General features: G+C 42.8%; 1 protein-coding gene across 2 annotated transcripts in view; it reads left to right on the top strand.

Moving 5' to 3' along the window:
- The window catches only part of SLC35F4 (solute carrier family 35 member F4), a 185,132-nt gene that overhangs the window by 160,437 nt on the left and 9,070 nt on the right, over positions 1-15,625 (top strand). For both annotated transcript variants that reach the window (XM_054027041.1, XM_054027042.1), the window contains one exon: positions 476-695. In XM_054027041.1, the coding sequence (XP_053883016.1) occupies positions 476-695 (220 nt within the window). The remainder of the gene's footprint in view (positions 1-475; positions 696-15,625) is intronic.

A 15,625-nucleotide genomic window follows, 5' to 3' on the forward strand; every position in this document is an offset into this window, starting at 1 on the left:
ATCTTACCCAGTCCCTCTTTAGACCATACTCTTCTAAAAGAGAAAAGAGAAACCTCCACGTCGGGAGTGGGGCTATTTTCAAGCCACTAAGAAGAATGGCATTTATAGGCATTTATAGGCCTCGAATCCATGGATTTATTAGGCAGGGGCTCAAAACGCTGAGTACTGTCGACCCCCCTGAGTTATGCATGTGAGAACACATTACCCATGACTGATTGTTCCTGCATAGAGGCTGGTTCTTCCAGGTAAGTGGCTCCTATTCTATTTGCAATATTGCACTGCTTTAAGTGGCTGAGAAAAGTAGGCTATGTTATGATCAGTACTGAATATATCCCTTTCTTGTGAGTGTACCGAGTATTCAGGAAGCCCGCTTGACTATGTCTAGAACATAATAAAAGTCTAGAACGTGTTTTCCATGCTCAAGTGAACATTAAACAAATTACTAGTTGAGTATTAAACTGTTTTCTTTTCTTAGGGAATGCAGTCGGATTTTTGGTGAAGATGGTCTGACGTTGAAACTCTTTCTTAAAAGGACTGCTCCCTTTTCTATTCTGTGGACTTTGACTAATTACCTGTATTTACTGGCTTTAAAGAAGCTGACAGCCACAGACGTCTCTGCCCTGTTCTGTTGTAACAAAGCATTTGTCTTCTTGCTTTCTTGGATTGTGCTGAAAGACAGGTTCATGGGCGTAAGGGTAATGACTTATATGATTTTCAACCATCTTGACTTTCATTATCAATCTTAAATCCATGATTTAAAGATACATTGTTTTTAGTATAATGGATGTATATTTTGAAACATTTCTCATTAACTTTGTGGTGCAAATCTAAATCTGAAGTCCAGTTAGGGATCTCAGTCTCTTAAGAGAATAGGGTGCGAGTGCGAAGTCCAGCAGAACTGTGACACCGAATTTCAGATGGTGAATTAGCTGATTGAACTAAGAAGGCCTTTGATGACCTTGGGTTTAAAGTTCTGAAATATCGTTAGTGAAGCGGAAAACACTTTTATACAAGTTTATTTTTAACTTTGTGATAAACTCTTAGGCCCTTACTAGAGCAATTTCGTTTGTCGTTCTGGGCTGATACTGAATTAATCATTTTAAAGATTGTTCTATGCTTTTTCAATATACTATGTCTTTCTAAGGACAACATAGAGACACACACACACTAAACAGGGATTACATGGGCACAGGCCGTTATGCAGGGGTAAGTTTCACATTGAGTATATAAGTCTGATAGAACAGTATGGATAGGAATAGAAGTGGGATGTATATTTTTTGTATCCCTCTGTCCCCAGCCCCCCACCAAGAGAAAGGTCTACCCCAAGTGGACTTGGGGAAAACTGAGCATATTTCTTGTATATAACATGCACATCTGAGTATGCAGAACGGATTAGGAGCCGCCTCTGAATTTGTGCTAAAAAATGTCCAGATTCTGCACCATTGTAGTCAATGAAAATATTCCCATTGACTTTAATGGGAGTTGGGTCAGGCCCTAACAATCTGATCTGGTCCCACTGCAGTCAGGGTGAGTTTAGCCATTAATGTCAAAGGCAGGGCCCAGCTCAGGCATCTAGAACTGGAATGGGCCACCAGAGCTGTTGGATTTGAGTTCCTGGGGGAGGGTGATGGCAGGCTGTGCATTCGCTGAGGGACTCCTGCCAGCCATTTTATAAAATGATAGACGCAACTGTTTTTAGGATGCTGAAGTTGGAAAATGATCCTGGAATGAAGGAGCAGGAGAACCCTGGACTGAGACATCTGACCTGGCTTTTGGAATTGGGGGCAGGTACACTGAGTGAAAAATCTGCCCTTAGGTTCTGGGGACTGAGGGAAAACTTCCTTTTCCTAGAGAGGGCTAGATGGCTTGCCAAACTAGTACTGAGGATATAAACTCCAGATCAGTATAGCATTAAGCATGTGTTTGTTTGTAAGCATGAGTAATGCCATCTCTATTCAGCAAAGCACATGCTTACATGTTTTGCCAAATTAGGGCCATAGAGAAGCTTCAGGTCCAGGCGACCAGTCCCAATTCAGACTAGATCAGTAATGAATTTAACCTTTTGCTCTTTGGTGGGTGTCCTGTTGCACTCATGAAATGAGTTTGGCAGACTCTGCCCAGTTTCCAGCAGACTGGTACCCATATGTCAGAACCCTGTTACCACTAATCAGCATCATTTTTGGCAGTCCAAGCGCAAATGCCTAGGATTAAGTTTGCATTGAGAGGTAATCAATCGCTAACCTCCAGAGGTTACCCTTTGAGAATAGAGATGGGGCACATTAGAACCAGGGCACTGTGGGGAAGCCTGTATTGCTACTATGCCTCAATTTCTCCATCTGTAAAATGGGGATAATAATACTGACCTCTGTTGTAAAGACCTTTGAGATCTACTAAAGCTCCATAAGAGCTAGGTGGTATTATAACTAATGTCTGTACTGTCTCTTTTCATGGCCAGTTATTATTGTACATAATGGTAGTGCTAACAATGTGCTAGCCATTGTCCCGTCCCCAGAAAGCTTAGCAAAGACTTGCAGGTGCTCAACTTCAAGTATGTGAGCAGTCCCATTAAGGGAAGGATGGGAATAGTAAGTGTTGGCAGGGTTAGGGCCGAAATATATATGATGCACATATCTATTATACACCCCATTTAAAAATATTAAATCAACAAACATGAGCTGTAACCAGCTGCCCCTCGAGCTGTCTGTAGTTCCTTGGCTAATTCCTTGTAGGCATCATGGAAGGAAGTATGCCTTGAGGAAGGATTTGAAAGAGGAGACTATAGTGTCCTTGCAAATCAGAGAGGGGCTCTTTCAGCTCAGGCAGTAGAAGCTCCTGTAGGAAGCACTAAAAGACTCAGGTTCAATTTCTACTCCCAGCACCCCAGCCAGGGGTATCAGCATTGCAGATAAAAAAAGGATTCTTTCAAATACATGAACCCATCTAACTGACTAAATCAAGGAATGTATTCCATGCACAGTGGGCAGCAATTGCAGTGATAGAAGACTTTGCTTTCCAGAGGTGTTACTGTGGCATGTTTCAAGAGTTCTAAAATGATAGGAGGGAGGGATAGCTCAGTGGTTTGAGCATTGGCCTGCTAAACCCTGGGTTGTGAGTTCATAGATTCATAGATTCATAGATTATAGGACTGGAAGGGACCTCGAGAGGTCATCGAGTCCAGTCCCCTGCCTGCATGGCAGGACCAAATACTGTCTAGACCATCCCTGATAGACATTTATCTAACCTACTCTTAAATATCTCCAGAGACGGAGATTCCACAACCTCCCTAGGCAATTTGTTCCAGTGTTTAACCACCCTGACAGTTAGGAACTTTTTCCTAATGTCCAACCTAGACCTCCCTTGCTGCAGTTTAAACCCATTGTTTCTGGTTCTATCCTTAGAGGCTAAGGTGAACAAGTTCTCTCCCTCCTCCTTATGACACCCTTTTAGATACCTGAAAACTGCTATCATGTCCCCTCTCAGTCTTCTCTTTTCCAAACTAAACAAACCCAGTTCTTTCAGCCTTCCTTCATAGGTCATGTTCTCAAGACCTTTAATCATTCTTGTTGCTCTTCTTTGGACCCTTTCCAATTTCTCCTCATCTTTTTTAAAATGCGGCGCCCAGAACTGGACACAATACTCCAGCTGAGGCCTAACCAGAGCAGAGTAGAGCGGAAGAATGACTTCTCGTGTCTTGCTCACAACACACCTGTTAATGCAATCCTTGAGGGGACCATTTAGGGATCTGGGGCAAAAAATAGTTGGGGATTGGTCCTGCTTTGAGCAGGGGGTTGGACTAGATGACCTCCTGAGGTCCCTTCCATCCCTGATATTCTATGATTCTAACATAAGGCTTAGTTGTGAGCCTCCTTTCACACCTGCACTGGCTACAGGGGAAGCAGAATGGGTGTGGAAGCTGGGAGGAGAGTGGGCAGGGGGGTAGGCAGAGCCTTGGCTTCCAACCCCTCCCCACTGCATCAGCCAGCAACTGAGCTGCCATGGAGGGATAAGTCAGCTGAATCAAGTAAAAGTTGGCACATCTAACTTTTCCTCTTGAGTGAGAGGAAATAGGACTGAACTGTGAATAATTGAGTAGCAGCTTCAAGAAACACTCATTGAGTGATACAAATAAGTTGAGTCACCAGGTCACTGGTTTGCTCTTGGGACACTGAAGCCTCATGCTGCCACTTACTCCAGGCTTGTGGCCATGACATGATCTAGCCCGTCAAAAGTAAGACATCATATACCTTTTTTAGTAATCTCCATTTCAAAGTAACAAATTTCCATAAAGGGCAAACACAACTGATGAATTGTGCTAAAAAGATGTCATAAAGGAACTAGCTGTGAAAGTGCACTAAAGTTGTTTTCAACTTTTTTTAACTTGCACCATAAAAAGCACAGTATTGAGTGAGAAAAAGTGTCAGCTTTTGCTATAAGTACATGTAATTATTAATGCTGTACGTGTAATATATTAGGCATAGAATCATACGACTGGAAGGGACCTCGAGAGGTCATCTAATCCAGTCCCCTGCACCCATGGCAGGACTAAGTATTATCCAGACCATCCCTGACAGGTGTTTGTCTAACCTGCTCTTAAAAATCTCCAATGATAGAGATTCCACAACCTCCCTCAGCAATTTATTCCAGTGCTTAACCACCCTGACAGTTAGGAAGTTTTTCCTAATGTCCAACCTAAACCTCCCTTGCTGCAATTTAAGCCCATTGCTTCTTGTCCTAGCCTAAGAGGCTAAGAAAAACAATTTTTACAACCTTTTATGTACTTGAAAACTGTTATCATGTTGCCTCTCAGTCTTCTCTTTTCCAGACTAAACAAGCCCAATTTTTTCAATCTTCCCTCATAGCTCATGTTTTCTAGACCTTTAATCATTTTTGTTGTTCTTCTCTGGACTCTCTCCAATTTGTCCACATCGTTCCTGAAATGTGGCACCCAGAACTGGACACAATACTCCAGATGAGGCCTAATCAGCGCGGAGTAGAGCGGAAGAATTACTTCTCGTGTCTTGCTTACAACACTCCTGCTAATCATCCTCCCAGAATGTTCATTTTTTTTGCAACAGCGTTACACTGTTGACTCATATTTAGCTTGTGGTCCACTATGACCCCCAGATCCCTTTCCGCAGTTCTCCTTCCTAGGCAGTCATTTCCCATTTTGTATGTGTGCATATGTGTACATTTTCCAGCAGTATGTATAATAATCAGGCAGGCGAGTGCTTGGGAAATGGAATGTGACAAAGGAGTGTGAGAAGTTCCAATCAACATCCAGCCTTGTGTATTTTGGCAAGATCTGTGCTGCTTTCACTCCTGAGATGCACTGAAAACAGGTGTAATAATTATGTTATCTGAGAAATAAGGGAACAGAAGAATACAGGGCTAATAATATTCTCTGAGCTGTTTTTTACAAAGTACTCAGCACCCACAATCAGGGCCAGGTTTTCAAAAGGACTCCGCTCTTATTGGGCTTACTCAAGGGCCTAAATGGGTGCTGCTGAGGAAAGAGCTGTCTGGAGAATCTGGCCTCATAGTGTAGTTACTCTGCGTGAGCTTTATCTGTATAACTAATCATAAAGGACACTCCCTCTAAATACTGCACACACAGGTCTCAATCCTTCAAAACTGTGCTCATGTGCTTAACTTAGCACATCCTGTGTAATTCCATTGGAGTCAAGGGAACTACTCACAGTGCATGAAGTTCAGCAGGTGTGTAATTCTTTGCAGTTTGGGCCCGGATTCAGCAAAGCACTTAAGCATGTGCCAAAGACCATTCCTATTCCAGATGGCAGTTAAGTGCACACTTAACTTTAAGCCCCATGTTTAAGTTCCATTGACTTCAGAGTTTAAAATTAAACACCCGCTTAAGTGCTTTTGTCAACAGGGGCCATTAGGGCTACACTTGAATTTTCAAATTTGGCTTCATTTGGTTTGAAAGAAAGCCTGCTACTGGATCACATTAGAGAGACAAAGTGGATGAGGTAATATTTTTTATTGGACCAACTTCTGTTGGTGAGAGAGACAAGTTTTTGAGCTTACACAGAGCTCTTCTTCAGGTCTGGAAAAGGTACTCAGAGTGTCACAGCTAAAGACAAGGTGGAACAGATTGTTTAGAGAAGAAGTAGTTAACAGATATTTCAAGGGACCAAGGTAAAGTGGCCCATTCATGGCAGGGAGGGAAGCTGGAAGGGTGGGGTTTAGTGGGTTATAGATTGTTGTCATAAACCATAAATCCAGTGTGTCTGTTCAATCCATGATTTTTAGTATCTAGCAAAGTTGCGAAGTAAAGCTCCCAGGCTTGTCTTTTGAAGGTATTGTGCAGTTTTCCTTTGAGGATGAAGACTGAGAGGTCAGATATAGAGTGATCGCTTTGTGAAATGTGTTCACCCACAGGTGATAGACGTTTTTGCCTTTTAGCATTTTTCTGTGTGAGTTCATTTGAGAGCATAGTGATTGGTTTCACCCACATAGTAGTTGTTGCTGGGGCATTTAGTGCACTGGATGAGGTATACCACGTGTGATAGGCATGTGGAGGACCCATGGATCTAGAAAGGTGTGTTGTGGGGGGGTGCTGATCATTGTAGCAGTGGAGATATGTTTACAGGTTTTTATCAGTTGTTCTAGAGGGCCGTGTGGCACTTTGATTGGTGAACCCACACGGGGTATCATCATACAATTATAGCCCATACTCAATGGGGATCACATCCTGAAAGAAATATTTCCTGAACCTCCCACTTCTGTCCTTCAAACAACCCCACAGCCTCTCCATGCTCATCATCAGAAGCAAGCTCCTCATAGACCAGGACATATCCACTCAGTATGGCACCATACCCTGCCAGAACAACAGATGCAAAACCTGTAGACATATATTATGAAACTATAATGATCAGTAAATGCCTAGCAAATTTAACATTTCATGGATCAGTTAACAGATCATGGGGTTCTCAAGATCCTAGTAAGCCCAGGGGTTCACAGTCACTTTCCCGTTCTTTATGTCGGAGGGGGCTAGAAACTTTTTTCTGTTGTACCATGCGGTCACGGTACAGAAGAGTTTGGCAACCACTGGTATAATACATAGCTCTGCAATAGAATGTTTCGTCAGTAGATCTCCTTTGTAAAGTGCTTTGAAGTCAGTATTATTATCCCCATTTTACAGTGGAAAACTGAGGCATGGGGAGGGAAAGGGACTTGCCCAAGGTCTCCCAGCTGGCGAGTGGCAGAGCCTGGGATGAAACCCAGCTCTCCAGAGTTCAGGTCACTCTTTTCTTCTCTTGTATAATGTTGACTTTTTACCCACGTGCTATTTTTCTGGTAAAGGTTAACAGTAAGTCTTGCTCTGAGGATACCTTTAGTGAATAATGATTATCTGGGGGAAGAGATGTGTGGAAGTTTAACAGGTTTTGCAAACAAGATGATGACATGCTATGCTTGCAATACCCGATACCCACCTAGCTGATAAAGATTATGACGTCAGGCCTTAGGCCTTGCTTGGGAATGGGTTTAAGCTAACCCAAAAAAAGACACTTTTATGTTGAAATAAGAGTGTCCACATGAGGTGCATATACTGGTGGAACCATAACAGTGCAACTATAGCAGTACAACTGGTAAACGTTTCTGTTAGAGGGCTTATTCCTTCACCCTCTCACTTCCCTGGTCCTTCTCGCATGAACAGAGAGCAACAATACCCGAAGTCTGAAGGTGCAAACAATTCGATGTTTATTGGCGTGAACTTCCAGCAAGCATGATTCCAGTTTCCTTCCTCAGTGTCCCCCTTCCCAGCTCTTATGCCTCAGAGCCTTGCCTGTGTCCCTGTTCCCATTCCCCCCGCTTAGTGAAACATGATTCCAATTCCCCCACCCCTGTTCCCATTCCCCCCCTTACTTCCTGATTGACTGCAGACTATATAGTAAAACTTGAGTTCTGCTTAGCTATACCTTAACCCATCATTTTACTGAACTTTAACTAACCAATCCTAACATACTGTAACATGGTTATTTAACCAATTATATCTCATCACCTTAATTGGTTTACACCCAACAAAATTAATTATACAGCAGACAGAAACAATCACAGAACCAGACAGAGATTATACAGACAAACAATAGGGAAGTGGAGACTACAGTGATAGAACAATACAGAAATGAGATCTCAGCTATTGATAAGTGATTTCTTGCCAAACAGGATGCTGTCAAACTAAGTTTTCTTTAAATCTTTTAGGCTCTTCCCTTTCTCTGGAGGTGGTAGATCGGATCACCTTTCTAACAGCCCCAGATTGCTTTATTTCCATGTGACTAGTTTGGAATGTGAGGATGTGACCGTTCACTTCCCAGTTTATGGCTGGCCTCTGCTGCTTAGCTGAAGGCCTTAGCCTAAGAACAGGGCCTCAGACTGTCACAGTATGAGAAGGCCCTTACATTGGCAGACAGTGATTTTGATTCTTTCTTTTATACCTCTATAACTAGCTAAGTGATAAGAATACACCTAAAGTCTTAAAGTATAGGCCTTTGCGGACAGGCCTGAATATTTATATCCTAACAGTTTCCAGCGTAGGACAGGCCTTAGGTGACTTGGTCTGAGGGCAATAGTGTGGGATGGGGAGATAAGCAGAGGGCACTCGCTGTGCCCCATGGGGAAGTATTCCATAACCGGTAGGCCTACCTTGTCTCCCTGGAAGCTTCTGAATTCCTCATGGCATAGTTGGGCGTCCCATGTATCCACATTGCTCTACTCCTCCCTGTAGTGGAGTTGACTACAGTTGGAGCTGGTCCAAATGCTGCAAACACTTTAAGCTGTAAGGTGGCCTCTTGACTTCAGATGCTTACAGTGAAGGATGTGCGTACGTGTCTGCAGGTTCAGAGCCCTGGTTATGTTCCTCCATGAGCTCTATTTAAATGTTCATATTTGAAAAGAAAATCCTTTGGGGACCTCTTGCCACCTCTGAGTCTGAGTTTCTTTTCAGGAAGGCTGGTTGTAGATAGGAGACAGGTTTCCTAATATTACACTGACTAAGGCTGTAGTACGCGCCCATGGACAAAGCTGTTCCTTGGTGAAATGCTGCCTGGCTAAACTTTCTTCCAAGAAAGACAATGCAAACTGGTGTTAGTCATTGTCTGTTAGGTGGCCTAAGAAGGTTTCCAGCTTGTTCCATTAATTGAAAGACTTGTTTAAAGAGCAGTCCGCTACAACAGGCCACTTAGCTTCCCTTCGACCCCTGCTGCTACTTGCCAGCACAGCAAGCCTGAAGGATACGCACTTGGGCTTCTCAAGCAAGCATAAGACAATTACTGCTCACCAGTCATTCGCTCCAATGCTTTAATGTATCCTCTGCAGAAGTAACTCCTAATATGAAATTTAAAATAATGTTCTTACCGTTTTTTCCATTGTCAGGTCGTATTCATCCTGTGGCTGAGGAGATGATGCTCGTTTTGTGCTCATTGTCTTCTAACGGCTGCTGAGGGAAAGGCTTGGCTTTCTAAAATCCCGGCAAACTGTAAAACTGGCCCTAAAATTACTGTAGGGTTGGACTGAGAGCCCCTTGCTCCCACCCCACTGGTGAGCAGTTACTCACCTGAGTTGTGCTATTGAAGTCAGTGGATTTACTCATGTGAGGAACTGCTCAGTAATGTGAGGAAGAGGGCCACAATACGGTTCTTAGTGAGATGCTGTTCACTAACAATCAAATCCCGATCCCATTGAAGTCAGTGAGAGTTTTACCGATGACTTCAGAGGGAGTGGCATTTGACCCCAAGATCACAGAAAAGGTATTACTGTTGCAAAAATGTGTTAGCTGCATTCGGTTAACCTGTGGGTTGTCAGAACATCACGTGAGTAAGAACTCAGATCCAGGGTATTGCTTCTGGCACATATCTAGCCAACAAAACAGGCAGGCGATCCACACCCATAGAAATACATATGACTCTTCGTGCCAAGGGTGTAATATTAAACTGACAGGGCAGCGCTGAAGTGGTGTCACATGCCGTGGGTAAGTCTTCCTAGTGCAAAATTAGTTTTAGGAAACAATTCCTGACCTATCAATCCAGGTGGAGTATGTAGACGTTTAAAATGATAGCCAACAGCCATGTGTGCCATCACCATCTTGACTGAAAGACTGGCGGTCAAACAATCCTCTACATAAGTTATTTTTGTAGTGAGACTGGAAGTTCCATGAACCTGAATCTCCCCTTTCCCCCGCCCAGTCAGTAGTAGCTGTAATAGCTTTGGCAGAGGAGAGGCTCCTCCTGTAGGATGGTGGAGGGTGACAGGCTGACTGTCAGTCCCCAGAAGATGGCTCCATTGGGATTTAAGGGAAGTCTACCAGGCCAGCTCTCCAAAGATGTAGGAAAGAGAAGTAAACTAGGTGACCATCCCTGAAAACAGCAGAAGGGGGAAAGAAAACTACAGAGGCACCTCTCCTCAGATAACAGGGAGGTAAGAAAAAAGACTGGACCTGGAAAACAGGGTTGGTTTTCCGACAGGGACCACAAATGAAAGGATATTAAATTATGCCTGGTAGGTGGGGAGAAGGTTCTGTGGGAATGGTCATGGAGTCTGCTGGGAATGGTGTTTTGCACAATGGTTGGACGCCCAGTGAGAATTTTTCCTGAGCAAAGACTGAAGAAGTTCAACAAAGGGGAAGTAAAGACATCTGAATAATGAGGCTCGAGAACATTTTCTGTGACGCCTGTTGCTCCAGTCATTAAGACTAGAAACAACAGTGCTTTCCATTGATGAGATGAGAGCTGTATGGAGGAAGCAGGAAACCGTATACCTTCTTATGTGCCACCTTTTGTAAAGTACACTGGCATCAGACGAGTGGCACTGATGTGATTTTGAGGAAACAGGTACATTCTGCCAAGTTCTGCTCCCACTTACAAATCTGGGGTAACTCTATTAGAAATATGTAAAAAAAAAAAACAACAAAAAAAAAAACAGCCCTCTCTCTATACTTTCATGCAACCCATAGTTTTTATGAGGTGTTTGATTATCAATCCAGTACAACAGAGCTACCTTATTTATCACATTTATATTTCCAGACCTAAGTCACCAGTTTCTACTGATTTCTTTTCACAAATAATTCTCCTGGAATCTTAACATAAAAATGAACATGGAGGTCTTTAACATTTTCAGTAGGTGATGATTACTTCAGGGCCTTTTGTTATGTCTTTTGGGAAGCAGGTTTGCAATATTACATGTGACCAGTGACAGAATATGACCAATCTACAATGCAACCCAAGATTTAAAAAGACACACCAGTGTAGCTGTTTGTTTAGTTTTTTAAGCCTCTGAATCTGAGTTGTAGTTCTGATCTCTGAGGGGGTTTGGTTATAATTCTGAATTGCTATAAAGCTGATTTTTTTTATCTTGTTAATTCATATCCTGGGGGAAGTTGAAAAGAAAAACAGAAATATTACGTATCTATGCATAGTAACTAATGGACTGTTCAGCTAAACGGAAGCTAATGCGTAGAATTTCTGCGTTGGTGATGGCTGATAAGCAAGGATTCCATTTAGCGTTTCAAGATTATAGTTGAGTTCTGCATCCTGCTTACTGACGACATACCATGTACATGTAGATCTAGCTATGAAATATTACTGTCAATTCTAGCAGTATGACATACTGTGTCAAATGAAGTTATAAGAATCATCTTTATCCCACATGAAGGTAAAAGATCGAGTTTTATAGAGTCGAAGGCTAGTAGAGTCCATTGGTCTGAACTCCTGTTTATCACAGGCCATGAAATTTCACCCAAATACTTCTATACTGAGCTCGATGACTTCCGTTAAACCAAAGCATTCCAATCCTCAGGAGACTGAGGGCTAGTCTACACTAGAAAATGAGAGTGACCCAGCTACATTGCTCGGGGTGTGAAAAATCCACATCCCAGAGCAACGTTGTTACCCTGACTTGAGTCTCCATGTAGAGCAATGGAAGAATTCTTCCGTCGACCTAGATACTGCCTCGCAGGGAGGTGGATTTACTACAGCGATGGGAGAACCCCAGCAGCTGCACCGCTGTGGCGTTTTAAGTGTAAGACGTACCTAGACTGTATGTCGCAGAGAACAGGAAAGATCTAGATGCCACCAATGCCCAAGGCCCCTGCAGTATCAGTGAATTGATTAGGTGAGGTATGCCCAGGTGATCCAGGCCCCAGGAAGGCGAGAAAAACCCAAGGTCCCTGGCAATCTGGGGGGGAAATCCTTCCCAACTCCAAATGTAGCGATCAGTTTGACCCAGAACATGTGAGCAAGACACAGCAGCCAAACATCTAGAAAGCAGATTCTCTATGCCACCTCAGAGCACTGCTCGGCCCCACCCAGTGTCCCATCTCCTGCTGTGGGCAGTCTCTGATGCTTCAGAGGAAGGTGGGGAAAGAAAAAAGAAAACCCAGGATACATCTTCTCTTGTGCATTGTGGAAAATTCCTTCCTGATCCCTTCAGGGAGACGGCTGAAGCCCTGAAGCATAAGACTGGATTATAGACATTGTCTTAATGAATTGCTACAAGAGTTATGAGCATGTTGAGGTCAATGCAAGTAAGCCTGTTCCCCTATGGAGGAATAGAATGAACAGTGGGATGTATAGATTCACAGGTTCCAAGGTCCAAAGGTACTATTCTGACCATCCAGATTGGCCTCACTACCCCCATCCAAACACAGAGAGCTCATACAAGGGTGCATTTTTCTGGGCTTTACTTTTCCGTAGTAGTGGCTGTTTTACACGAAAGGTCCCAGAACAGACCATAAACTCGTGGATCAAATGAAGTGATGCCATAGACTGTGGTTGCACATTTGTACGGTTGGTAGCGGACACTACTAGTATTTGAAGAAGAGGCATAGTCTAGTAAAAAGAGGTATAAGGTAACATTTTCAAAAGGACCCAAGCAGGTTAGGGACCTAACTTCCATTGATCTAAGCAGGTTAAGCACCTAACATATTTAAGCACGTTTGAAAATCTTATTAGGCATCTGTTTGTGGCTTTAGGCACTTCATATCTTTGAAAAGCTGGCCCTCCCAAATCCTCTTTTCAAAAGTGACTTAGGTCCAGATCCTCAAAGGTATTTAGGTGCCTAATTCCCATTGACACCTCCCATTGAAGGTAAGAGGGAAGGATGATCCACTGGCCTAAGACAGTTCACCCAGGTTTAATTCACTGCTCTGCCATTGATTTCCTCTGTAACCTTGGGCAAGTCACTTAGCCTCTCTTTGCCTTAGTTTCCCTTTGTAAAATGCAGATAATATGCTTCCCTGCTTCACAGGGGAGTTGTGAGGAAGAAATACAAGGGTGTGAAGTGCTTTGAGATCTCCTGATGAAGTGCTATATAAGAAATAGGCATTACTATTAATAATAAGGGTAAATGGAACTGAAAGAGAATGTAAATTCTACTTGGCACAAACTGGCTTGCTTTGAACAACCTGTCCTTTAAAGATTAATTGCCACTTGCCACTATTATATATGATTCTCCATGAAAAGTCCATTGCCAAGTAAGCATGTTGTTTCTCGTTCAAGTTGTATACAGTTTTGTGCATCTGCTTTATACAACAAATTCTGCACACATTTTTTGTGACATAAACATAGAATCTGTTTGGCCATATTTACCCTGGCTCTCTGCCAGTCTGTTGTGAAGTTATGCCTGAAAGGAAAACAAAAGCACCTGGTGAAGTTAGTTTTTTACTCCCATAAGGAGGGCTGGGATGCTAATGTAGCATTTAAATTGAAATAATAATTGATGTTAGGACAAGAAGAGAGTATACAGTATTGGCCTTTTTGAAATATGTTTTTGTTTAATTTCTGGAAATTAAAAACCTATCAAAATATCAGACAGTTTTTTCATGGGAAAAACATCATTGTTACAAAAAGTGGAGGATTTTTTGCTTGTTTGTGTGTGTGTGTGTGTGTGTTTTTTTTCTCATAAAGAAACAGACAATGAAAAGTACAAAAATGTAAATGACTTACAGCTTGCCTGGGTTGGCCCTGTAACAAAGAAAGGGGGACTCTGCTGTATATGCTGTGGGACTGTCCAACAGTCAGGTAGCTGTGAAAAGAGATGGTTGCCAGAGTTGAAATGGGTCTCGGCTTACGCAGCCAAACCCTAGTCGAAAATCATATCCTCGGTTATTTATCTACTAGACTGGGGGTTTACCTCTGCCACAAAGACTTTGGTTCTTAAGGGCTTCCATGATCACCAAGCATATGATTTTACAAAAATGGAAGAGTAGGCTTATGCCCAGACTAGAGCAATGCTATTGGGACCTGTCTCGCTGGGCAGCCAAAGAAAGACTAGCTTTGTGCCATAGAGAGCAATTGTAGGAATTTGAAGAAATGTGGGCCCCATTTCTAGATATGTTTGAATAAAAAATGTTGAACTGGCTCAAAGAATGCCAGACGTCCATTCCACCTAACCCTTTCCCCCACACCATTCCTGCCCCCACCCCCACAGTCCTCACTCTCCCTCCATGCCTTATTCAAAAAGCAATGTTCTCTTGCTAATTATTAACAGTTTCAAACATACGGAAAAGTTTCCAGGCTGTTTGTAATACACTGTTGAAAAACTCAGAACTGGGGTTAAGGGACTCCCCTCATGTTATGACAAATAGATCCAAAGTGATTTTGAAATGGAGCCTCAGTCCATCCTCTGATTATTTTGAACCTGCAACTTTGTGAGCACAAATAAAAAGTAGTTGATTATGTCAGGATTAGAGTCATGGGAGCAAAATGCGGGTTTTAAAACTGACCCATCAAATCTTTGGTGAAATGTGGCTTTTTCAACTATATTCTGAATATTTTGGTGTCATGTTGTTTAACAGTGTAATGAAATTACACATATGGAGCCCGATTTTCAAACACCGTAGCCTGATCTTCAGAAGGTCTGAGCTACCACAGCTCCCTCGGAAGTCAATGGGAGCTGCGGACACTCAGCCCCTTTGAAATTCAGACCACTTGTTTACCTATCTAATTTTGGTCAAGATGACTAAATCCAGAGGGGACGATTTTCAAAGGCACCAAGGGCAGAGAGGTGTCCAACTCCTAGGGAAACTTAACTGCCATCTGCGTCTTTGAAAATCTCCCCAGCTTTAGGTACCTAACTTCAAGCAACTATGTTTGAAAATTTGGCTCCTTAAATGTAATAGATCATTAAAAAAGATGGCTTTCCGAACACAGCAAAGGGTCAGTTTGTGAAGCCCTGGTTCACATTAGTGAACAGTTGCCCACACAAGCAGTCCCCCTGGATAAAGTGCTCCCGCACGTGAGGAGAGGTGCACAATCTAGCTGTACTTGTTGAGATAAAATCCACATTCAATATTCTCCAGTACTCTCGTTCTAAGTTTAGTGAGAAACGCTAGCTGGGATTTGGTGCCAATGGGAGTTAGGCACACAGGGTAAAATTTTCAAAAGCACCTAAGTGATTTAGGCCTTGACTACCTGGGAAAATCACAACTGGATCTATGACCCTAAGGCCTTGTCTACATGGGGTAATTGACTGACATAGCTTTTGTGGGATAAACTATTCTGCACAAGCTATAACTCCAGGTTTGATACCATTCCACAATAAAAATGACTTCTATTCCGGAACAGAATGTGCACACAGGGAGATTTGGCAGGAAAACTTATTCTGCAGTCCT

This window comes from Malaclemys terrapin, chromosome 4 (genome assembly GCF_027887155.1).
Source record: "Malaclemys terrapin pileata isolate rMalTer1 chromosome 4, rMalTer1.hap1, whole genome shotgun sequence".
In the NCBI taxonomy this organism is placed as follows: Eukaryota; Metazoa; Chordata; order Testudines; family Emydidae; genus Malaclemys; species Malaclemys terrapin.